This window comes from Coptis chinensis, chromosome 1, assembly GCF_015680905.1.
Source record: "Coptis chinensis isolate HL-2020 chromosome 1, ASM1568090v1, whole genome shotgun sequence".
NCBI classification, from domain to species: Eukaryota; Viridiplantae; Streptophyta; class Magnoliopsida; order Ranunculales; family Ranunculaceae; genus Coptis; species Coptis chinensis.
The window spans coordinates 9,245,907-9,272,219 of record NC_141456.1 but is presented as its reverse complement, the minus strand read 5'-3'; the positions used below and the strand labels follow the sequence as shown (position 1 = coordinate 9,272,219).

The following is a 26,313-nucleotide window of genomic DNA, read 5'->3' as shown; positions in this document are numbered from 1 at the left end:
GGCAAAAGGTCGGAAGTTATTGACGGAAAGAATTGGCGAAATTTTTTAGCGGAAATTTTTTGCATAAGTTATTGGCAGAAGGTCGGAAGTAATGTTTTAACTTAAGAGATTGTGTGAGGTTGGCTAAAAGCCTAAAAATAATAAAGTGATAAAAGTAATAACAAGGTAGAACCGGCCAAATTGGAACTTGAAAAACCACATGGTTTTGGCCGGGTTTAATAAAGTAAAAATGCTTGGCCGGTTTTAAGCACATGGAATTTGGCCGGTATAATATGATGTAAGTATTGATAATGGATAGGACCGGCTAAAAGTCTAGGGAATAGAATTTGTTGTAGTACGTGGTTATTGAGTTGGTCGTAGATAGATATTACTAAGATGACAAAAAAAAAAAAAAAACAAACAAAAAACAAAGTGAATACGTAGGGCCGGCCTTATCTATTTTGGTGTTGTTTTTGGTTTGAGAAAGAGACAAAACGCACTAGACAAAACTAAACAATCTGGCGATTTGAATATTTGAAAAAGGTGAAGAGCAAACACGATAGTATAAGGAAACAAATAAAATAAAGTTTTTGAACTTGTTCGAATTTAGAGTAGAGTCCCATTGCTCGAGGGAAACAGACAAAATAAGATCACATATCAAAACAATATTATTAGGAATAAGCGAATAATCGTAGAAGATGAAGATAGTAATAAGGATACAAAGGAAGAAGTGAATACTTCAAAAAAAAGGAGAACGTTAAGAAAAATATATTATGAGTTACAGTTGAAGAACGATGGTGAAACTTATAAATTTTTAGAAGATGGGTATAGAAGAGAAGAGAGCGTAAAAGAAAAGGAGAAAACTGTGTCTAAAAATTTAGATAAGAAAGACGATACTATACAAGTTGGAGTTGGCATTTTAGCACTGAAAGAAAATCACAAAACGCAAGCTGAATCCATCAATTTAATCCATGTGACAACTAGCATGCAACGGGAGAAAAGGAACGAGGTAAATTATGGGTTTATTTGTTTATTATTTATTTGTAACATGCGTTTTAAGGTTACGTTAATGTTCCAGGTAGTGATAATAATGAAAGAATTAAATGAGATGGAAGAACAAGAGCAGAACGCGCTGTAAGGACCGAAGAATTAGAAGATTTGAAATCCCGGGTGAAAACGCAAGAAGAATAAAACGAAAAGATGACTGCAAAAGTGTTGGGATTAGAAAAAGAATTAAATGCTGCTAAGAAAGAGAATGTGGAAAACAAGAAATTGTTAACACAAGCTTCTCTAGAGATAGGAAATAAGGAGATGGAATGGATGCAAGCAGTTATGCAAAAGGCAGATGTTCTGGAAGAGAATGAAGAGAGAAAGAATACTTATAATAAATTATATCTAATGTATATGGAGATTGTTAAAGTTGCTTCGAAAGGTGTGCCTTTTCTAGAGGGAAAGTAATAGAATGTTGATTGTGTAATAAAAGTAGGAAATATAAGACCAACCTTTAATGGAAATGCAACATCACTTTTTGTTTTTGATCTTGTGTTGTTCGCTGCATGTTGATAGGTAATATTGATAGAAAAATATGATGGCGATATAATGAGGGAATGCAGACGCCCCCAATATAAAATCAGTATAAGAAAGTGTAAGTCTCGCCGCCATTGTTGTTAGTGAAAAAACTAAGGTAAAGGGGCCACGGTGGTCCTTAATGACCTTAGCTATTCAGGTGTAACAACACATGTACCAAACATGAGACAAGGTTTGGAATTTTCCGCAGGTACAAGGTTGTCATTCTTGCACTTGGACCAAACTAAAACACAATGTCATTGCCTTGGTAGTAGAATTCACACGGATATTACAATTTGAGAGTATTCCAATAACCGTACTGAGCAGGAATAACCATCTTATTGACTCGGATTTTCTTCAAGCAAGCATGAATACAACATACTTGGACCAAAGAAGGCATAATATGGATGACCTCTTTGGAATTAATGCTAATGAATGACAATATTGTTGAAAGAAGGAGTACAGAAGAATAGAGTAATGTAATAAAGGACAACCAAACATATGATAACGGAAATTGAATGTCTTTATTGATGGATAAAATGTAAAAATGTAAAAGAACTTCATAACGGTAAAAATATCGTTTGAGTCTGTTTCAACATCAACCATTGAGATGTACTGGAAATCAGGTCTGTGGATGAAACTGATTCAACGCCATATTCAAGGTTAAAAGGTGATAACGCAGCTGAATACTTCGGCGTTGTACTATAAGCCTGCAAAATTACAGGTAAGTCCTTTACCCAATTCCCCTTGAGAAACGACAAAGCTCTTCATGCCCGTGACCATTATTTGTGGAAGTTACATCGAAGGGACTTTGTGTTAAGCGGGGTGAAATCCATTTCATCCAGAAGATTTAAATAGAGAGACGCCCCCGGTCGAGCTTGTGTGGAGGATGACACCTGCCATTATCTCTTATAAGAATTGGAGATTTTAGGCGGTACACACGTTTGGGTCCGACTGGAGATTGTCTTTTTCTTTGCGAGTAACCAGCCTATCCAGGTCGGTAGCTTGTCTGGGATCGTGGTCTTCCTTTTAGTTGCTTCTGTGACAACTTCCTTCCCTATCGGATCAGACCTGTCTGGGATGGCGATTTTCCTCAAGTCAACGAGGTCGGCCTTCCCTTTCAGGTCGGTCTCATTTGGGATATCGGTCTTCCTTATACTTTCTTCCGTGACTCCTTCTTTCCCTGTCTGGTCGAAATTGTTTGGGATGGCGATTTTCCTCAAGTCAAAGAGGTAGGCCTTCCCTGTCAGGTCGGTCCGGTCTGGGATGACGGTCTTCTTTATAGTTTCTTCTGTGATTTTTTTTTTTTTCCTGTTAGGTCGGACCTGTCTGGGATGTCGGTCTTCCTTGTCAGGTTAAACCTGGATGGGATGACGTTTTTCATAACTTATCAAGTACCCTTCCTTGACTGTCAAATTTTAAATTCTGACATCCATTGACTCTCTATCGTTAAGTTCTTTTGCAATCAACTATTTTAACTGTTGTGCTGTCAGAGTTAAAGTATTTGCTCGAACAGCTAGACGGCCCCGGTCGTGCCCATGTGGAGAAAGATACCTTCCATTGTCTCTTAGTGGAGTTAGAGATCTTTGGCGGTACACACAATTAGCTCCGACCGGTGATTGTCTTCTTCTATCCCTGTAACCAGCCTGCCTAGGCCGATAGTACAGTCACCCTTGGCAGGGTGGTCGGTATAATTATATCGCTCTTCCATGTTTTGTTGTTCTTGTCTGCGATGCCCGCATTCCCAATCATGTCGGACATATCTCGGATGGCGGTCTTCCCTGAAATTGCATCTCTTAGGTAAATCTTTCCTTTGAGATCGGACATGTCTAGGGTAGTAATTATCCCTGCCAATCCGATTCTCCCTATAAGTTTGGGTAATAGGGTTATTACTCTTAGAGCGTGCACTGTTTAACTATGCTTGAGAAGTAGCACGTTGTTGAGGACGATGACGTGGATCTTTAAGACGGTCCCATACACTGGAATGGCCTGCATCCCTGCGTGGTCGCCGTGATGTAGTTGAATTGGCAACACCGTCCACCGGCTTATGCCTCTTTGCCAGTTTATTTCTCAAGTTCCTATTTAAATTTTTGACTCATCGTAACTCACGCTCCACCGTATTAGGGGTGTATTGGCTGTTACTATCACATTTTCCGTTAGTTAATGTGAGAGTAATGTCCACGTCCATATCCATGTCAACTAAAGGATTGACACGAATGGACGGCGGACCACGTGAGGGATTACCGACTTGCAGGTTTTCTTGTTGCAAGACTGTTAGGGGTGGTGGCGGCGGCGTTTGTACTTTCCGGTTGGCGGTGGCGGTGGCGGTGGCGGCGGTGCTGCTGCAGTTGGATGTTGAGAATTAATCCTACCACTAGGAGCAACTCGATTGTTCAACGGTTCTTATATTGGCCGATTTGAATTTCGAGGGTTGCGATTCCTATTAGCAGGAGGAATATGTTGACTATTTGATATGTTTTTGTACTTACCATCTTGATTGTTTCACATGATAATGGATTCAAAAATCCCCACAGACGGCGCCAATTATGTTTCGGCAGTAACCTGCTTCAACACAACGAGAGCAATCGTAAAGAACGCACTAAGAAACAAAGAAATTTGATGTTGGGGGAGATGAAACTGAACCAAGATAATGGCTGCCTACGTACCCAAGATCTATTCCCTATGGATCAAGTTTCAACGTAGTTCCTTATTGTGAGAGAGAATGTTTTTTATGAATTGGTAGAGACTGAGTCCTAAGAGGACTGTGTTTGTTTGTCCAAAGAATTGTTATCTCTTTGAACTTTTATCTTTATCTTCTATAATTATGAATCTTGACATATTCATAAATAGACTAGTAATTGGATGGGCTAGGGTTAAGCACGTAAGCTTAACTGCTGGACCAGACCTAGTATTGGGCTGGATTCGTGGGCTTAATGAGCCATAAGGTGGGGGTCTATACACTTTCCATAGCCCATATCATTTTATCAGCTGATGCAGACTCAGGTCTAACAACTATCTCTTGTATCAGCTGACATATGAAAGGGTAGAAGTATTAGTTTAGTTTGGCTAAATCCCAACCACTTTTGTCTGTCAAAAAAAGGTCTGACACATGAAGATTGGACAGAGAGTCATCCATCACCCCCCAATTCTTCCAGAGTCACAGGCTTATTAAGACATTTGAGCCATGGATCCTTCAGAATGGAAATGGTGGTTCCCTTTCCTATCCTCCATATCAGACCCCCACTGATGGAGTTAAAAGTTTGGTGTATACCCTTCCAGAAGTAGGAAGCCTGGTCAGGTGGTTTTTCCACATCTCCTATCCATTTCTTGCCATAAATGCTGAACATAGTTCTAGTCCACAGAGAGTGAATGTATGTGGCTGCTTTCCAAGGTAACTTGGCTAACATAGCCACATTCATGTCTCTTGTTTTCCTAAGACCCAGACCTCCTTCATGTTTACTCTTGCAAATCTGTTCCCACCCTATGGTGTGGACACTTTTTGATTGTTCTGTACCATTCCACCAGAAATCCCTACAAATCTTGTCTATCTTGTTACATGTTGCAGCAGGCAACAAGTATGTAGACATAAAATATAGGGGGGTGGCTTGGATAACAGCTTGGATGAGAGTAGTTCTTTCTGCTTGGGACAACACCCTAGCTTTCCACCCTTTGACTTTCCTGTGTATTCTGTCCACAAGAAAGTTAAAGTCCTCAGCCTTTTTCCTTGATAGCATAATGGGGACACCTAAATATTTTTCTTTTGGATTAAAGTTCCTCATTTTCCATAAGCGTTTAAGCTTTATCTTCTATCTATAATTGACATTTCTACTAAAGAACACACTAGATTTATCAAAATTAATCTTCTGCCCATAAGCATTGCAGTAATCATCTAGGATCTTTTTAAGATGCCCACTTTCAGCAAGATTTGCTTTGATGAATAAAATTAAGTCATTAGCATAAAGCAAGTGTGTAAGGGCAGGAGAATTTCTCCTGATTTTAACACCATGTAACTCATTCTTGAGCTCAACTCTGGCAATCATCCTAGAGAGGGCCTCAGAGACCAAAATGAAGAGAAATGGGGATAGGGGTCCCCTTGTCTCAGCCCTCTCTCAAGAATAATCATCTCCATAGAGAGCCATTAAGCGTGACTTGGAAGGAAATAGTGGATAAGCATTGTTGAATCATGCTCTTCCACTTATTGGTGAACCCAAGTTGTTTAAAGATGTTATCCACAAAGGCCCATTCTACCCTATCATACGCCTTAGCCATATCCAGTTTAAGGGCACACCAACCCTCTTTCTTTGTTTTCATGTTTTTCATATTGTGAAACACCTCACAAGCAAGACCTACATTGTCCCCAATGCTTCTTCCTTTGATGAATGCCCCTTGAAAAGGAGACACAATCCTATTCAAAAGACCTTTCAGCCTATTTGCAAGAACTTTTGATACAATTTTGTACCCAAAGTTGCATAAGCTGATAGGTCGAAATTTGGAAGCATGGTCAGGATTCACCACCTTGGGTATCAAGGCAATATAGGTCTCATTGAACTTAGGGATGAGGTAACCATTGGTAAAGAAGTCATGCACAAAGGACACCACAGAGGGTCCAACAATGTCCCAACATTTCTTATAAAACACACCTTGAAACCCATCAGGACCAGGGGATTTTAGGCTGCCCATTTTATTGACCACCTTCCAAATATCCTCCTTATTTGGGATACTGGTGAGGATCTCATTCTCCCTCTCACTCACAATATTTTGAAAGAGATTCATAATCTGATCATCCCTTTCAGGTTGATCAGAGTTGAAAATCTCAGTAAAGTAGTGGTTGAGAGAATTTCCCACAGCAGTTTTCCCTTCTTGCCAATTACCATATTCATCTTTTATTTTATCTATTTTATTTTTCCTCCTATAAATAGTGGAAAGATGATAGAACTTAGTATTCTATCCCCCATCTTTGATCCAGTCTGTGGAGGACTTTTGTTTCCAAAACCCCTCCTCCTTATCATACCAGCCCAGCAGAGTATCTTTCAACTCTTTTGCTTTATTGTAATTCTCAATAGAGAAAGGTTTAACCAAGACCTTGTCCAACTCCTTGTGAGTAGCCTTGATGTTAGTGAAAATGTTGCCAAACACAAATTTATTCCACAAAGAAAGATCATTCCTGGTTTTATTAAGTTTATGTATAAGATTGCTATCAGGGAGATCATGTGTTATATCATTCCAAGCATTCTCAATCACAGGTCTACACGAATCATTGGTAAGCCACATTAAAAAACTTGAAAGGTCTAGGAGTATACTCCTCCTTATTGTCCAAATTGATAATAAGAGAAATATGGTCAGAGGAGGCATTAGCAACAGTTTGGACTAGGGCATGAGGGAACAGAGTTAACCACTCAGGAGAGGCCAAAGCTCTGTCCAACCTTTCAATCACATGAGCACCTGATCTCCGATTATTGCTCCAAGTGAACTTTGGGCCCTTAAAGCCCAAGTCCACCAAGCCAAGATCATTTATCAAGCTGTTAAACTCATGCATACTTTTAGTAAAGATACTTCTCCCCCCAACCTTCTCATTCAACTGAGTTATAGCATTAAAGTCCCCAAACAAAACCCAAGATCCATGAATTAGAGGGGCTAATCCCTTCAACTCATTCCATACTTTATTTCTATTATGGGCAGCTGGTTCACCATACACAAAAGAAAAGAACCAGTCTTCAGAACTGAAATAATTAGTAATTTTACCTGTAACTTGATTGCGGGAAGCCCCAAGAATCTCCATGTCCACTCCTTCTTTCCAAAGCACTGCCAGACCTCCACTTAGACCTTGAGCTGGAACCGCAAGATACCCACTTAGCTTGAGCTTCTTACTAAGACTACCAATACCCTCCTTACTAGTTTTTGTTTATGCCAAGCAAACTATATCTACATTATATCTACCCATCAGGTCCTTTAGTTACTGAACTGCCGTGGTGGTACCTATCCCCCGGCAATTCCAGGCGTGGATCGTCATGGGTACCAAGGCAGCTGTGAAAGGACAACCGACGTGAACCCTGGAGGAGAAGCCAGACCTCCACTGTAAGAAACCCCCATGTCATGTTCTTCCTCAATCCTCTGTTGCACCTCTGGATTGCTTTGCCCAACATACTTTTGTTCCCTCTGTCTCTCTTGTTTGCCTTGAATAGTGGTCCGGTCCACAGTAGAATCATCCATGGCCAATGGTTATGGTTGGAATATTGGCTCTTCCTCATACCCCAACCTATCCTTTTGATTCTGATTTCCCAACTCATTTCCCAGTTCCTCTTCATTGTTCGAGTAGTATACCTCCATTGGTGCTTGATATTCCCCATTCATTTCCTCCGAAACTCCAGATTCATTAGTTGTTGTATCATTCGTACTTGCCGATTCTGTTGGGGTTGGGTCAGTAGTTGTATCTATTTCAATGTGCTCCTCTGAGGAAGTGGATGTAGCTGAGTCACTCGAGATCTGCATTATGTGGGCATTCGGTGGAATTAGAAGGTGCCCTTTCCCTTGACTTCTCATCTCAGTTGCCACTTGCTTAGCTTTCTTTGACCATTGTTCAACTACCCTTTTGCTTCTCCTGACCCATCCATCTCCCCCATTCATCACCATATCCCCTTCCTTTTCAAAACTAAGATCAAGTTTCCTTTTATCTCTCCTTTGGGATTTCTCTCCTTGCTCCTTTTTTTCTCTTTCCAGTCTTGCCTTAAACTCAGATTTGGAACCCTTCTCTCTCCCACCTCGGGAAGCCATGAGTTTAAACCCTCTACCACGTGTAGGCTTATTATGGATGAGGGGTTTTTGATCTGCTTGGTTCTCTCGCTTTTGTGTCTGTTGGCCTGGCTCAGAACTTGTGAGGCTCGAGGCACCATTCTTGAAAACTGATAAAGCTTTTTTGGTTGATGGATAATCACTCTGGTCACCAAAACTAGCCTCCTCTGACCTACTTTGAGAACACTTGTCAACCATCCCCTCCACCGGGTCAGCTTTGTTATGGGTGCCCAAATACATAGTTGAACTAGCCTGATAAACCTCCATCTCATTATCCCAGGTCTTGCCAAACACTACAAAGTCCAAGTTCTCTCTGGTGTCCACCATAACAAGGTCTAGACCCATCTGGTTAACCGTTGGGCTTTGGTGTTTCTCCTTTCCAGCTAAGCCTTTTTGCCCAAGCCCCTATGCCTCTGCTTCTGATCTTTGGGCCTGAGGCCCAGTGTCTTGTGCGACATTTGGACTAGGCTCTACTGTCACAGTGACCGTTTGAAAACTTACCGTTGGAGTAGCCGTTGCATCTGTTGATGTGAGTCCTTCTTCTGACACCACTTCTAAGTCCTTGTTTTTGTCTTTGTCATCCCCTGTATCAGCTGACGTTGACCCGACCCATCTGTCCTGTTTGTTCCTTGCCACAGTTTTCTGGCCACCATAAGCCCAGTTTGTTCTTTTCGACGCCGGAGTTTCTTCAAATCTTAGCTTTGATGGTGTACCAGCTATAGTGAAGGATTGTTTGCCAGAAAATGCAACCCCATTGTAGAACTTATTTTCTTTCACTTGGCTATTAAAATTTTGTTTGACATCCTTAAGAGTTCCTCCACATTTTATCAGTTCATACCGATATTGGTTGCGTATTTTGCATGCAAGTTGGTCGTGCCCAATGACACTGCATAAATAGCAGAACACCTCCAACTTTTCATACTTGATGAATCTAACCACTAGCTCTTCTCCTGTCTCAAGTTTGATCTATTGGTCCTTCTGCAACCTTTCTTTAACATCCATCTCTATTCGAACTCGAGCCACCGGTTGGTTGAATTCAGGTGGACAAGATATATCCGCTTCCAAGACCTTCCCCAATTCAGCTCCAATCTTCCAAACGTTTACATTGTTAATCCTTTCCTTTGGGAGATCCCATATTTGAACCCAGAATTTAACTAATTCGAACTGGTAATCTTCCAACCTCTTGCCTCTAAGCCATTCCTTTACTGAGAAAATGTGGCCTTCCAGCATCCAAGGTCCGTTATTAAGCACATGTTGACATTCCTGAGTTTTTTCAAATATAATCTTGACATGTTCTCTGTCAAGACGCTCAAGCGTTATTCTGCCTTTTGTTTGCCAGATTCTATGTACATCTTTCCCCACTTCCTCCGGCTATATCGGATATCCACCATATAGCTTCCCAACCAGAGTGAGCTCCTCAATGACCTTTTCCTCTATATTAATACAATTTATCTCTATAACTTGATTCTTCTTACCTGAGAACATGTTTTTCATATTCTGTTGAAGAGCCTCAATCTGATTGGTGATGCTATTGGATTCAACCTGGGCTATTTCTATATCTGTGGAGGCGCTCATCGTTCCTATCTCAGCTGTCTACCAAACAGCAAAAACCCAACAAAACCAGATACCCTACTGTCCTCAAGGCCTGGTCCTTGTTCAAAAAAAACAAAAAAAAAAAACAAACACCAATGAGGGAGAAGAAGAGAGTTAGATGGAAAGCGCTGCTATCACCCGCAGCAAGGAGAGGAGTTTTTTTTTTTTTTCCTCATTGCTATGTAGTCAAGTGAATGTATGCGAACATTTTTTAGTTGGGTTTTTTTTAGAGGGTGTAAATTGCATCTTGGCTGTTGTCTGTCTGTCGTGTCTGTTGTCTGTCTATGCCCCCCCTGTATTTTTAGAGGGTGTAAAATGCATCTTGGCTGTTGTCGGTCTGTGCCCCGTGCCCCTCCCCACCGTATAGTTTCTCTCCTCTTTTCATATTCCTCTCACTCCGCCCTTCTCTTCATCTTCCTCCTCTTCTATCTCCTACCCTTGCTACATTCACTTCCCCACTGCTATATGCAGTAATTCTAGTAATATAATAAGGGGTTAAAGATTAGGAATGGGAAAAAGGGAAACACACACACACACACTGGAAGTCTCGCTCCCTCTCTCGGTTTCTCTCTCGAAATTGGTGAGGGTTGTTATTTAGAAGTGGGAGAAGGTAGAAGCGACCATGTTGCTGTCGACGACGAAGCGGAGCGCGAGATTTCAAATTCACTTGTAGGAATTGGTTTTGCTTCTCAATTTAAGGTGAGTAGTCTATAAATTTTTATGGATTAACAATTGACTTAGTTTATTTGGAACTATGAGATGAATATATATTAAGTTGCTCGAAGTCACGCTTGTTATACTGCTGTCAAGTTTTTTTTTTAGATATGGGTTCGTGGGTAAGTTTTTCGATGGTAACCCGTGTGAAAGTCAATGCATTGCTTGAACTGTTTATATGCATGATTTTTATTTGTTTTGAAGTATCTTGAATAATACATATATCACAACTATAAATTTTATGTTATTGACGATAAAATACTTTGGTTTTCATGGGTGTTTATATGGTCGAGCATCGGCAAGGTTTTATTTGCTTGAAGTGTTTCATGTTAGAACCTTTGGATTTTGGAAAAAGTTGTTTATAGCTATGGGTTAAAAAGCTTGCAGATTACAATTTTAACTAAATGATATTGTTTGGATTGTTAAGCATGGGATAACTAGTGGCGCCAAGGTTCTCTATTGGTATATGTGTCTTCATGGAAATATATTTATGGAAGTGGCCGGGTAAACAATTAATTAGTGATTGAATTGAGGTATATGTTAGAGTTATTTTCAATAAGGGTTCGGTTATAGCTATTGGTGATATGTATGATTATCGCTTATGTTCATGCCTGATTTTTTCCCTGACTTTGAGCTAATGTTGTGTGTTCCTCAAGGTCCCCCCCCCCCCCTATAGTTTCATCTTCCTCCTCACTCTCGTTGTTCTCCACCCTTCTCTTCATCTCCCTCCTTCATTTTCCTCTTCTCTCATCTCCTACCCTTGCTAGGCTCACTTCCCCACTGCTATGCAGTAATTCTAGGATATGACTATGTGTTAGACACCTCACACAATGTTTGTTATAATAAACTCAATCAAATTTAACTTTGGTACGTGCGGTATAATTTACTTCAGTTTTCTTGAAGAATTTTCTTGAAGAAAAGTTGACACAACAGAAGAGAATCTTCTTGAAATCGCCAAGTTTTCAATTTATTGTTATGTGGTAGTCAGGTAGTGTGATGCTCCAAATATTTTGGCACTAGCCAAAATCGGCCGCTCTGTACGTACCAAATTATGTTTAGCAAATATCAGTATATGTCTGTCGAAGTTGCAACCACACTGACATTTTTTGCATTAATCAACCTTTTAGCAAATTTGAACTCCTAAAAGACCCCAAACCACTGGACGCAACGTTAAAGAGCTTCTGTTCCTTTCCTTTCAAATACATAACTTACATTCTACAAGAAAAATTATGTTACAACGATCGTATTCTAACTTCGGAGCAATATGATTCTCACAATTTGCCATGGTATATCAGTTCCAGTATAGTTGATTACAATAAGTACTAACTAGACAAAGGAAATCACTTATGACAACATTTTATGGAAGACATCCTGCAATCAGAAAGTTGTAGCATATAGAAAACAATTCTTCCCACTTGACCCATTCTGCATAGTTCCACAAACTCTTTCCCCGGGCAACCATTTTGGCCTTTGTTTTGGATACCTGACATCGCCATCCTCAATTGAAGGACTAAAGGTTGTAAGAACCCTTCATCTGCAGAGCAAATTCCATTGGCCATTGGGTTCAATCACCCCAATTCTATGTTTGACATGTGTATTCTGTATGCTGACCCGTGGTGCTCGTACAAGCACTGTCCAGCATTTTCAAAGCAAGAATGGCACCATGAAGGACCCCGATCACACTCTGCGTTGATTACTACAGGAAACCATTAGTGGCCAAAACTCCATCAAAAAATATGTTTCAGGAAGTCGCCTGAACAAGCACAGTGAAAGCTGCAGATGAAACTGATGAAATATATTAACTATATTGAAGAAGTGCAAGTCTGAACAAAATAAGCAATCTTAGCCATCAACGATCCTGAAATGTTTGTCAGATCAAATAACCATGTTTACTACATAAGCCAAGAATTTATAACTCATACCATCACATTTTTTTTAGCAGATAGCTTTAGGAACTCGAAGTTCTGTCTCTTCTTATTTCTTTCCATTTTTTTTTTCTCTAATGATTATTTTCTTTGTCAGAATGTGTGACCGTGCACTTTAGCCGCAGGCAGTCTAAATAGACACTATACTATGGGAATCTGCAGCATGATGAAAGAAAATATGCAAGAAACCATGTTGCTCTATCAAGGGCTGCTTCTTACCTGTTCCACTATACCATATATCTTAATTCTGTGGAGCATAGTATTGAGGTGCCAACTCGGGTAACCACAATTGATCTATTATTGTTATGTTGCGGATGTAATCGTCATTTGTTCGAACCAGTTCATTGAATATTATGCATTCTGCCTTTGTCCGGAATAACACCGAAGAAGGATGAATCCGCACTATCTGACCACCAGCACATACCCTGGCACAGCAAATATGAGGTTGACATATTAGAAATAATTAATAAGAGCACGTACAAAGAGCTCAGAGAAGCATTTCACTTCATCAAGTAACAAGCAACATATATATGGAATAAATCATAAGTCACAGGTGTTGGTTAATATTACTCAGTTGTCAAATTACATAAGGTCATGTCAAGTTCAGACCTGTAAGAACCATCTGGCTGTTTAGAAGCTGCATTGAGGAAAAAGGAAGCAGTAAGGCATCTTCGGAATTGAACAATTTCATCTCCACATGAAGTAATACGCAAACCCATCTGTTCAACATGCCCTCTTATTTGACTGCAAGAATGAAAATTATGTGCATAAGGATGAAGAATGACAGATGAAACCATAAATATCAACAGGACTAACTTAAATGGGTAGTAAGGTCTGTCAAATGCAAATTACAACATATACACCAAAGATGATTGGACATAATCCATTTTCTAAGGCGCAGGCATAAAAGCATTCGAGCCTTCTGTCTATTACTTCTCAGGCATACAGAAGAAGTTGATAAATGACTTCCCTATCGTAACCTAACCTATGAACGTCTCGAGCATGCCTCAGAGAACGACCATTGATGAAATTGTCCTTGCACCACTTGCCTAGGCTTCTTTCAGCTGATTTATCCTTACTTCCTGACATTTTTCTTTTCTCCAAGAACTCTGCAGAGGACCGAAATACATTCACCAAGGTGAGATGGTCCCCCTCCAGGCTTGAGAAGTTCTTCCTTGCATTTCTTGCCTGACAACCAAGAAAGGGTAACCCAAGATTAAGAAGACCCCATCTTATACTGTAAGAATAAAAGAGGAAAAAACAACTATAAATACCCGATGTTTCCATGGAAAAATAGAAAGGTTCTTAAAATATTGGACGCCACTCAGTTTCAAAGCAAGCTACTGCTTTTCAGTGGTTAAAGACTTCAATGGTTTCATGGTTTTAAAAAATAAAGTTAGTTTTCTTAAGTGGGTCACCACTCAGCAATAACATATGTGAGCAGGATCTTTTTATAGAAAACATAGTAACACTACACAAAGTAGAACATATAATGAGGTCATCCTTCCACTTAATACTCATATAATTCCAACAGACTATCACTCAAGAAAACCCGTCTTTTAATATGGAAAATACAAAAATGTCTATGATAACTTACTAGGTTTTAGATGAAATTTGATTGTTTTAAAAAAATTCGGGATTTCATCGATGGAAAATCAGCAATATGCAAGTCGGTACTCGGTAGTGTCTACCTAAATTCACAGACCAACTGCAGTAGAAACTCCGTGAACTAGTCTGATTAATCACCTCCGCTATTGGTTCCATCACACTTTTTCTCTAAATTTTGAGAGAGAGACGGTTGCACTTGTTTGTCATAGTCCATATATGAATACTTAACCAGGATACACGTTCAAAAACTCTACTCATTTTTAGGATGTGTTTTATACAGGGCGATATCTTAGAAAATGTTTGCTCACACTTCATCATACAAAATCTACTATCACAAAGCCATGACAGTAGCAAATCTTTGATTAGCATAAAGAAAAAGGATTCATGCATACCTCATCCAACTTCTCACGAGGGGTGTAAAAAATTGATTCCACCGATAGCATCGCTACGGCTATCAACATTTCCTCCACGCAGCTGAACTCACTAGCCACGATGAGAGCTTTTGCATAAATAGGGTCCAAGGGTAAGCGAGCCATTTGATGCCCAACAGGACTGGTGAGCTTACTATCCTCAGTTAGAGCTCCTAACAAGAATAAATGCTCCAGAGCTTTGACAATAGCAATCCTGTTCATTCTCAAAGAGTCAGAGGACGAAAAAAGCATAACATTATGATTTCTCAATTTCATCACCCAATGAAGAGTCAGAGGACAATAGCAATCCTGTTCATTAAAAGCATAAAATTATGATTTCTCAATTTCATCACCCAATGAAGAGTCTACCAACAAGGAAATAATTTTCTAACTGAACAATGATATCTTTCACATAAGACTAGGGAGTCATAAATTTTCAGTTAAGAAAGCAAGTGAAGACTAAATTATCTATGCAAAGAAGAATGCACAGCATGAACATAAATAAAATAGTAAAATAACAATAATAATAAGAGGAAAGAGTATCTAAACAACATGGCTATGACTAGGAAATAGATCGGCGCGGATTATTTAATTTAAGAATAATGATAATACATCAATAAATAAAATCAATCAACCTAACAAATTGCAGAATGTTATAAACAGAACAACAAAAATATCATTTACAGTACAAAGAAAAAATAAAGTACGTAAAAAACACCTTTTTAATTTTCTTTTTGGACAGGACATCATTCACATAATAACATTCACTTACAGTTTAGCAGCTTTGGGGAAAGAAGTGAATCTGGAGTTTATAAATGTGTCACTTTTTAAACAAGATCATGTTTCAAATAAAGTGAAACAAACAACACAGATACATTTAGGGCACCTTCAGTAGCTTTACTTCACCTTGATGGCTTTTCCATGAAGTCAAATCCAACAACATCATCCACACCTAGAGCCTTCAGCTGAAGAATGACATTAGAGAGGTTGCACCGCTTGATCTCCGGCACAGTGGACTCAACAAGTTTAGAGAATTCACTCTCAGGGTATAACCGGAAGCATTTCCCAGGTCCTTCACGCCCTGCACGACCACTGCATTAAGGACATGTCAATTTTGTTTCTGGTTTAGTACTATGTCTACGAAAGACGTTCTTGCAGCCAAACACTCCAACAGTAACATGGACACAATTAAGGATGCTATTCTGTTCAGTATGGGAATAGAGTTGAATGTACAAAATACATACTCTGATGTTCATCTTCTTTCTTTTCACATGATACACTCATACACATCTGTTTCTACAAGAGATTAAGAGAAACTGACACATGGTTTTCATTGATTTCAAAAGAAAGGAGCACTTAGGGATACAATTATAACCAAGTGTAACCATATAGGGAGGAGAAAAAGGATTTCCGGTTACAATTGTGTAATACCAATGTCATTGACTTATTTGCGTTGGTGTTAGTTCACATTAGTTTGCTTGAATCATAGTGACATATGCTATATAGTCTTCTATATACAGATCTTTAAGGAAAAGTAAAATGCAAGTACCCGGGATATCATTAAATCAAGCTTTCGAAGGATTTTCAGGGGAGCCCTATAAATTCCATGGTATGGCATTTTGATTGAACAAATCAGATGGTATAAAATGCTAAACAAGAACTCTTGAATGGCAAACAACCAGAGTTATAAACCACTAAGCCAAAGATTTTCTAAAATGGAGAATCAATAACCATATGAGCGGTCGCCTTCGAAATCTACTTATGGTAAAAACAAAATCACATAAATAAATAAATGGGCCTATGTAAGGAGTGAGAAGCTAGTAAGAATACATGACGGGATGAAGTTCTAAGACTTGATGAAGAAGAAGAAACGCCTCAAAATGACCACCACTTGATGAAGAAGAATGGTCTCAAAGTAAGCCTTGACGTTCAAATAAGACTTGATTAAACAAAACAGACATTGAAGAAATGAGAATATACTTCATGAATGTCACCAACCAATACAGTGCAATTAAATTGATGATGACTCATAGGATGCAAGAAAGCCATGTATACTCATGGTCATGGAGAAACTGGATAACATGTTCATCAGACTACGTTGAAAATATAAGTTAGAAACCATAGCATTTGATATACTATATCAAGTATTTACAATAGACTTAAAATTACAGGAAAGCTGATCTATTGACCAAAAGAATGTAGCACACATAGATAAGATATGCAATTTAGCTGCAAAATTAGTCTTTGAGCTTCATATATAAAAAGTTCAGTATGCTACCTCCTCTGAAGAGCTTGTGCTTTTGATGTCGGAACAATATTTAATGATTCCATCCCTGTGCGAGGATTGTAACAGCGTGCTTTCACCACCCCGGGATCTATAACATACTTAATGCCAGGAATAGTTAGCGAAGTCTCAGCAATATTCGTTGCCAGTATGACCTACATGTAGCAAAGAGTATTTTCAACAACTGCAGCGTAGTTCATGCATCAAGTGTCCTTACTACTTCACAAAATAGTAAAACGAAGACAAGCTACCAATGGAAGGGCAACATTCAATTGGACAATAATTGTGTTTCCAAAAGTCTTAACACCTCGAACCACAAAGAAACAAATGCAAAAAGTAATGTGAAATTGTTTCCCTGAACGTTATAGTACCTCCTCTTTATATCCAACCAAAGGCTAGCCTGACAAAAGTGTAAGCCCCCAAGAACAATTTCAGTGATTCTACTTCTCTAATCAAATGAGAACTTAGCAGAGTGGAGAGCTGCATCAAGACCTACGTAACAGGGTCTTCTATAAAATGTTGGTGCCTCTAGCAGCCTAGGAGAGCAATAAAATTTTGATAATTGAAGCACATTTAAATGTCTACTGAACAATATTCAGATCATTGGACCAGAAAATGCAGTTTTGAATTTCTTTAACAAGGCTCATTGGCCAGTTAGAACCTTCCGATGGATGCATGACACGCGTTTAGCACAAGAAGCACCCCCGCATTGCGAAAAATACACTTGTCAGAAAAAGGAGAATTTTGCTTTAAGCATGGCCCAATGACACCAGATACTTTGTATCTGTGGGAGGCAAAGGTTTTGTTTATTTACTTTGTTCAATTTTGTCCTGCATATCCAACTTGACTTCTAGATGTTAACAACATCTCCATTAGACCATTCTACATGCAACTAAATAAAGATGAGGCCAACAATAAAATGCACTCGATCAACTTGGTTCTTATGCTACGTGAAATCAAATAAGAATACAGCATACCTTCCGAAACCCAGATGGAGCTGGCTTGAATGCTAGCATTTGTTTCTCTGATGGAAGAGCTGAATATATAGGAAACATAATCATATTTTGATTGTCTTCAGACAATTGCCTAATGCGTTCCTTGACAAGCCTTTCTACGGATTCAATCTCTTCTTGCCCAGTCAAAAATACAAGTACATCACCAGGGCCTTCCTCCAGATGAATCTAACATTAAGAAAGGAAGTGGGCTATTCATCATGAAGCACTACTTGAAACAACTAACATTAGACAAGATGTTCGCATTTAAAAATAAAGATGAGACAAGATATAAGAACATTATGAAGTGGTTGTAACTAAAAGTCCACTGGACTCCTTTCAAAACATGTATGATATTGTTTGGAATGAACACGACCAGAGGTAACTTTATGGTACTCCAGAAGGATGTGTGTCATTCAACTCTTACTGAGTAAAAGCAACTTACAATTGGTCCACATCACCTAGCCTCTGCTAAGGCTAGTTATCATCTAATTTTTGTGCCCATGATCAGAATATAAGTGAAAAGACCATCTATAGATCCATTCAAAGCACATTTGTTTCTAACAACTTGGATAAACAAAACAGTTTCCTAAATGAATACTTAATCAAGTAAGTTTCCAAATGAGCTTCAGCTATGTTCAACTTTTCTAGGTTATATATGCATGTAGAAAGTTGAATGGATTCTCCAATGAAGGGTGAGTTGGGAATCGATGAGCTAAACCTCTAGAAGCATTCATTTTCAATGATACCGAGTTAAAGATTGTGAAACACGATTAACAAATGTTGTTCTCCAGATTTTTTAGTAGATTGAGAATTAAATTACTATATCTTTTTGAGAAAGGGAACAAGTAAAGAAAACTTACAGTGAATAACCTAATTGATTTCAAGTTTCAAGTTACAAACCCAATTATTCTAATTTTTTTTTTTTTGGCTGAAGTAGAGTGAAATTCCATTAATAAGGGATAAGCAGGCTGAGAAGGCCTACATTACAAGAAAAAAAAATTACTACTGAGTCTATTTACAAGTGAATCAACATTAAAAAAAAAAAATGCATCATCACCCCATTTCTAAGAACATAAGACGATTCCATATAGCCTATGAGCTAGTCTAGCATTCTAGCAGTTATTTTCGGTTTATATGTCCGAAAATTGGGTTAGTAACTTTTGTAGCTAGGTGATAATAGGAACCCAGGAGTATATGATGTCAATAATGTACCTGGAAAATAGTTATGAGGGCTGCTTCTAAGAAATCAGTCTCAACGTGATTAGTATAAAGTATATCTACAGGATACTGTCGCCCTTGGATGTGGACAGCTTTAGCTCCAAAGAAGTAATCAGAAAAACCCTTTGCATCCAAGCTTGCAGACATAACGATCAACTTCAGTGGAGGAAACTTTCTTCCCTGGCATGGCTTCAGAATACTTGAGCATTGAGGAATTTCTTTGTCAAGCATTGTGCCATTACTAGACTTTGTTTTTTCCAGATTGAATTGTTGACTACTAGATTGTGACCTTGCTTCTTGTACATTTTTCAACAAACCCAGTAGCACGTCAGTATGGACTGTTCTCTCGTGAGCTTCATCAACAATGATAACTGAATACTTAGAGAGAAATGGATCTAATAATGTTTCTCTGTGAAAACATCAAAAACCAAGTCAATTCATACTAAACAAAAACTTCTATTAACATTTCAAAAGCTAACCAATAATAACTCATAATTAAACATTTGACCTTAATTCTTTATTTTCCTTTACCCTAATTGTTTTAAAAGGCTTCAGTACCCTGTGGTACTTCACTTTATCAGTTCTCCCAATCCTGTCATTTAAACCAATCTACTTTGAAAAAGGCTGGACACCTAAAACTACTCATGAAAACCCCCAACAAAAGTGATAACCATTTTACTCCCTTAAGTGGACTCTCTTTCGAAGAAACAGTATCCCCAGCTTGTTAAGCAATTTATAAGACCCTTGACATTCAATCATTAGAATTCACTTTCACCACCACCAACAAATGTCATTACATCGTTTCTTTTATCAGCATTAAAAAGGCTTTATATTAAATTGATTATATATCAAGAATTATATCCTGTGTACCTCAACAACAATCCATCAGTCATGTATTTGATCCTCGTTGAAGGCGAAGTCATGTCATCAAATCTAATGGAATAACCAACCCTCTGGCCCAACTCAACACCACTTTCCTCAGCCACACGTTTTGCAACAGTAATAGAAGCAACACGTCGAGGTTGAGTAATCCCTATGACCTTCCCTTCCCGGCAGAATCCCGCTTTAAATAAAAACTGCGGTAATTCTGTATAAAACATAGTTTTAACATCAAACAAAAGCTACAAGAACATATATGTGCAAGTTTAAAAGCTCGTGCCGGGCCCGTTTTGCTAGTATATATAGACAATGCAATAAAACTTACGCGTTGATTTTCCACTTCCAGTTTCTCCCACTATAATCAAAGTATCATTCTTTCTCACTTCCTCAACAATTCTCTTTTCAGCTGACAAAATTTACCATGATACAATATAAGTAAAAAAAAAAACTAGCAGTAGTAAAAAAAAAAAAATATATATAATAAAATACCTGAGGCAATGGGTAAAGATTTTCTCTGTTGTTCAATTCTTTGTTTACTGAAACAAACAAATTAAACTTTGAAAAATTCACTTGAGCTTGATAAGAGTAAACAAAAAAAAAAAAAATTACCTGGCGTAGTAGTCGTTTTTTTCAGTATAAGTCATATTTGAGCAAGTGTGAAGAAGAGGCGAAGAATTTGGGTTTTCAAGGGTGGGTATTGGGCCGGTTTCTGGATCCAGACCAAAATAAAGGCCTTATAAACTCGCTTAATTAAAACTTAATCAACCTCAATTAAAATTTACTAGCTTTCGAACTCGTCCTACGAATGTATCGTTATATTAAATTATTCTAAAAATATTATCAACTATGTAGAGCTATGAGATATTGAAATTATATTAATCAATCATTCAAATTTCTTGCACCACTCTCTATAAAAAGAAACCACCAAACTTTGATAAAACTCATCGACTTATTTTTGTTGTTAGGTTTAATAATAGAAATTTGATTGAATTTTTGTGAGAATGTCAAATGTGGTGAAGATGATATTGAAGCTATTTGGATAGCAAGGCATTCTCAATCATAATAAAATAATTATAGTAAATATTACTTAAAATGCAAAACTATACTTGTCGAGACATTATATTCTCCCTACATATAATACAACTATGCTTCGGGATTAGTTCAATGCATTTGCATCAAATTTCCGATTTTATGTTAATTATTCTTTGATGCTAGTTCAATGTAGTTGCATTTAGTTTCCGATTTTATATTAATTATTCTTTGAGGTTAATTCAGTGTAGTTGTATCAAGTTTCTGATTTCCCGTTAATTATTTTTTTAGGTTAGTTCAGTGCAGTTGCACCAAGTTTATGATTTCCCATTAGTTATTCATTAAGGTTAATTCAGTGCAGTTGCATCTAGTTTTCAATGTTTCGTTAATTACTCTTTGAGATTAGTTCATTGCATTTGCATCCAGGTTTCAATTTTTCATTAATTACTCTTTGAGGTTAATTCAATACATCTGTATCCAGTTTATGATTTTTCGTTAATTATTTTTCGAGGTTAGTTTGCATCTAGCTTCCAATTTCCAATTATTTATGCTTTGAGGGTAGTTCAATGTAGTTACATCCGATTTCCGATTTCCAGTTAACTATTTTTTAGGTTATTTCAATGCATTTGCATCCAATTTTCGATTTTCTATTAAATATTCATCAAGGATATTGCATCCAATTTATGATTTCCCGGCCTATAGTTAATATATGATTTTAGTTTAATATAGTTGCATCTAGTTTCTGATTTTTCATTAATTATTTTTTGGGGTTAGTTCAATGCAGTTGCATCCAATTTCCGATTTTCCGTTAATTGTTATGAGGTTAGTTCAATGCATTTGCAGTAAGTTTTTGATTTATCGTTAATTATTTTTTGAGGTTTGTTCGATAATGCAGTTGCATCAAATTTATGATTTTCCGTTAACTATTCATTGAAGTTAGTTCAGTGCAGTTATATCAATTTTACGATATTTTGTTAATTAGTCTTTAGAAAAGTTCATTGCATTTGCATACAATTTCCGATTTCTCATTAATAACTCTTTGAGGTTAGTTCAATATATCTGCATCTAGTTTATGATTTCTTATTATTTATGCTTTGAGGTTAGTTTAATGCAATTTCATCCGGTTTTTTTATTTCCCGTTAACTATTATTTGAGGTTATTTCAATGCATTTGCATCAAGTTTTTATTTCCCGCCAATTATTCTATGAGGTTAGTTCAATGCAATTGCATTCAGTTTTTTTATTTTCTGTTAATTTTTTTTTTTATATTAGTTCAATGCATTATTTGCATCCAGTTTCGATTCACCGTTAATTATTATTTGAGGTTTGTTTGATGCATATATTTTTTGCATACCGTTTTCGATTTTCCGTTAAATATTTTTCAAGGATTTGCATAAATTTATAATTTCCTGTTAGTTATTCGTTGACGTTAGTTTAATGCAGTTACATCTAGTTTCCAATTTATAGTTAATTACTTTTTGAGTTTAGTTTATTGCATCTACATAAAGTTTTCGATTTCCCATTAATTACTCTTTAAGCTCAGTTAAATGTATTTGAATCCAGTTTTCGATTTCTTTTTAATTATCCAATGTCAACAAGATCTGAAATTGGTCAAAACCGACCCATTTCACCATCTTCTTCACCAAAGAAACTAAAACAGTACTAAAAAAACCACACAATACTACCACTACCAAATTGATGCCTCCAACAACAACTTATTCCTTAGAGATGACCAACATATCTGAAATGGTATTGTTGTCTTGTTTACGTATTACTTTCTGGGCTCCATTTCTGGTTCACACAATTTTGTTTAGCAATAACTCCAGACGTGTTATCTTGGAACTAGTGTCTAGCTTGTTGTAAAATTTCTGCCATGATTTTCCTTCCCCATAATCCCTATGAAACATAAGGGGGTATTGTTCAATATGATATGAAGTACATTTATCATGATATGGATGTGGTAGAATCCAAGATAAGTAAATCGATTTATTTTTCTTCAAAAAAACATCAAACACCCAAGAAAAACGCCATAAAAAAAAACCGAACTGAAATTCAATTCCAACTATCAAAGATAACCAAAGCTTATTTTTGGTTTTATTTCATTTTATTTGTACAAATTTAATTTTGAACCCTAATTTGAGATAAATAGAGGGAAATGGGTTAAAAAATGGGTGAAATAGATTATGAAAACGGGTTATATGGGTCAATTTTGGGCCCCGCTGAGGTGGTATGCTGAGTGGAAAATGCAAAAAAATGAAATTGAAAAAAAAAATGGACACATCATCACTTAACTAACGGATGCTAACAGATTGCTATTTTTGTAAAATCGGACATAATACATTGATACGTTTGTGGGAAAAAATTCTATGTGATACAAGTGTTAATAGGACCTAAGTACGTTGCATACTTATGTATTTAAGGCTTATAAATAAATAACAAAAAACACAAATTCATAAAGGACTTGTGGCACTGTTTGTTGCACGTTTGTCATAATTATTTGTAAAACTCATTATCATTAATTATCAATAAAATTTCCACTTAAAAAAAAACAACAACAACAACAAGATAATTTTTTATTTTCAATGTTAATATTTTATAAGTCTATATAACATTATAACATTATTAACATTATAACATTATAATATTATATATAACATTATAACATTATATATAAGTCTATATAATGTTATATACACTTATAACATTATAGGAAGTTAACAATTTGTTGAATTGTTGTAGAGTTGTAAACTAGATTATGTACATATATATAGACATAGTAGTATCAATTAATGGCTTAAGTGTTTAAGTAGTTAACTCCATTAGTCCATATTAAATTCTTAGTAGTCAACGCACTCTAATTTTGTGAATTGAAATAAATGCATAATTTTGTTGATCTTTATTGTTTATACCTTCTGACAAAAAAATAAAATAAAATAATCTCGCACCCCTTGGCTTAGAATCCTGGCTTCGTCCCTGAGGATAGTCTTCCTTCTGGTCTTCAATTCGTGTGACTTTCAACCTGGCTTGAGTCACACTGGCGAATGACATGACGCAGAGGTTCAGTGTTGCTACTATAAAGATAAGCAACATTTCTCCAACACTCGCCCCCACCCCACACTAGACTTGTTTCCTAAGAGGTGGTTTCTTGGGGTGGCCAAGGACAACAATGCTAATGAAACCCCTATTACTAGGGTGTTGAGGGACAGGAGTCCTTCCATGATTGTTTTGATATAGTTCATGGATAGGTAGGCCATTTGGAGGAGGAGGGAGGTTTAGTGATGTTAGAGTTTTTCAAAATGGAGAATAGGAATGTGTTTGTTGATGTGTGGAATTGAATGACTGAGCAGTGTGAATTTAAGAGACAATTTGAGAGTGTTTTGAAGTGGTGTTTACCTGTTTGGGAGTTTGTTTAACATCAATTATGAGGGTATCCACTCTTTAACATATACACAGCTTGTTATACCTTCTACTCTATTTCCTCTTGGATAAATGGATGAATGGATCGGGTCCTCCAGTCTATACGTTTGGTATTTGATATGAACCCTTTTGATTTGATATTTGATATGAACCTTTTTGATTGATCGTTTCTTTCACAGCAAGCACTACACTAATTAGCTATAGTTTGGGGAGTATATTATTTTTTTTTGTACCTAGTACCTGTGCCTATGGTGTTGCTTCTATCTATTTAGGCCTTAGGGACCTAATTCCTAAATGGAATGGATCGAATATGCACGTTCTTAAATGTAACAAAATTTCAAATGATTTTATTAGCATTTCCTTATGCCTGAGCTAGCTTGGTTTGCTATAGTTTGGGAAGAATGATTTTGTTAGCATTTCGACTGATTTTGTTTGCAGTTTGTTATGCCTGAGATAGCTTAATTTGCTCTAGTTTGGGAAAAATGACGCTTGTCGTATACCCCTCAACCTAGCTAAAGCTACAGTTTGGATCAAGTAATGCAGTAGGCAGAGCAATTTCTAAAGAGCCAATCGTCCTTCAAACTCCTCTAAGCATTCAACTAATTTGGAGATTTTCATTTGGATTTACTTGTTGGGGTTTAATCCGATACCAATCGATTCCCCACTACACAAATAACTTATATTTGAACAATAACAATTCCAGACAACAATCTAAATATTCCCTACAACCAAACTAACATGCCCAACTCGCTAAACAACTATTAACAACAGATAATAATGTAAAGCAGTAAAAGCATACCACAGCACAAATATATACCGTGGTTCGGCCAATGGTGCATACTTCCACAAGAGCTAATCCTTTTATAAAGTGGGAAGGAAAATTAAAATCACTCCTTGCAGTCTCTCACCTTACTAGATATCACTATTGTCTCTTTACAAGCTTGTCTCTCTGTAAATGTTATCTCTCAATCTTGATTGCTTTTAAGATTGGGTTTCTCTCTCTGTGTGCTATGTATTTTCGTGTCTTCTGACTTAGTTAGGTTTTGCCAAAAACCCCAACTTGTATTGCAAACTCGCGGTTCACAAAAAATAGAATCCTGCCAAAAATAGGCATGGGCGCGGGGCCCGCCTTGGGCAAGGCCAAGTCAAGCACGGCGCCCTTAAAGTATTGGAGGTCGACAAAGGCATGAGCACGGGGTGTGCCTTGGGCAAGGCCAAGTCGAGCGCGTGCGCGCTCAGGCTTCTCTATGCAGGCTGAACTCCTTTTCTCCTCATGTGAAGGATAACTCCAACAGTCTCCCCCTCCCGAATAGTGAAGGGGGATACCTCCATGCAATTTCCAAATCAACAGGAGGAGTCTGCTACCATTCCGGCGGTAGCACAGCAAATATCAAACTTACCTTTCGGTAAAACTTTGGTCATCATATCCGACCCGTTCTTGTCGGTATGGATCTTCTCGATACACAAATGCTTGTCTTCGAGTACTTCTCTAATCCAATGATAACGCACATGTATGTGTTTGGATCTAGAATGAAAACTCAGATTTTTGCTCAGATGGATGGCGCTCTGACTGTCACATAGAACTACAACTGTTTCTGCTTTAGCCCTAGTTCATCGAAGAACCTCTTCATCCATGGCATCTCTTTGCAACACTCAGTGGCTGCAATATACTCGGCTTCTATAGTAGGGAGGGCAACACACTTTTGCAACTTAGATTGCCAAAAAACTGCCCCCCTGCAAAAGTAACTAGATAACCGGAGGTGGACTTCATCGAGTCAACATCACCTGCCATGTCTGCATTAGTATAGCCTTTAAGTAAGGGCTTACTTCCACTAAAGCACAAACACGATTTGGAAGTTCCCTTAAGATATCTCAATATCCACATAACACATTCCCAATGCTCCTTAC

General features: G+C 37.6%; 1 protein-coding gene and 1 long non-coding RNA gene across 6 annotated transcripts; one reads left to right on the top strand and one right to left on the bottom strand.

The window, feature by feature from the left end:
- The first annotated feature begins 9,960 nt into the window (after nucleotides 1-9,960).
- Nucleotides 9,961-12,976, top strand: LOC147521938 (uncharacterized). The gene is made up of 2 exons (XR_015211406.1): nucleotides 9,961-10,626; nucleotides 12,664-12,976. It is a non-coding gene; the product is annotated as an uncharacterized LOC147521938 (long non-coding RNA).
- Nucleotides 11,814-20,678, bottom strand: LOC147521937 (RNA helicase family protein). Of its 5 annotated transcripts, none has more exons than XR_015211394.1 (13): nucleotides 20,570-20,678; nucleotides 20,450-20,496; nucleotides 20,286-20,366; nucleotides 19,952-20,168; nucleotides 19,076-19,490; nucleotides 17,846-18,049; nucleotides 16,863-17,023; nucleotides 15,491-15,676; nucleotides 14,567-14,798; nucleotides 13,552-13,803; nucleotides 13,176-13,310; nucleotides 12,786-12,991; nucleotides 11,814-12,325 (listed from the first exon to the last, which is right to left on the bottom strand). XR_015211394.1 is itself a non-coding variant. In XM_086589549.1 (13 exons), the coding sequence occupies exons 1-12, from the start codon at nucleotides 20,602-20,604 to the stop codon at nucleotides 12,808-12,810; spliced, it is 2,100 nt and encodes a 699-aa protein (XP_086445675.1). In that variant the 5' UTR covers nucleotides 20,605-20,678; the 3' UTR covers nucleotides 11,814-12,426; nucleotides 12,786-12,807. The 5 variants fall into 5 exon arrangements, 4 of the variants coding, with proteins under 4 accessions (XP_086445675.1, XP_086445679.1, XP_086445686.1 ...); XM_086589549.1 differs by having other exon boundaries at nucleotides 11,814-12,426; nucleotides 13,552-13,754; XM_086589553.1 differs by having other exon boundaries at nucleotides 11,814-12,414; nucleotides 13,552-13,754.
- Between the last annotated feature and the right edge of the window lie 5,635 nt (nucleotides 20,679-26,313).

Bases quoted from the DNA above. Each gene is read 5' to 3' on its own strand.
- LOC147521937 (XM_086589549.1), bottom strand. From the start codon at position 20,604: ATGACTTATACTGAAAAAAACGACTACTACGCCAG. The intron at 20,497-20,569 runs GTAATTTTTTTT...TGTTTGTTTCAG, and splicing joins AAAAACGACTACTACGCCAG to TAAACAAAGAATTGAACAAC. The intron at 15,677-16,862 runs GTAGCATACTGA...TCCTTAATGCAG, and splicing joins GCACAAGCTCTTCAGAGGAG to TGGTCGTGCAGGGCGTGAAG.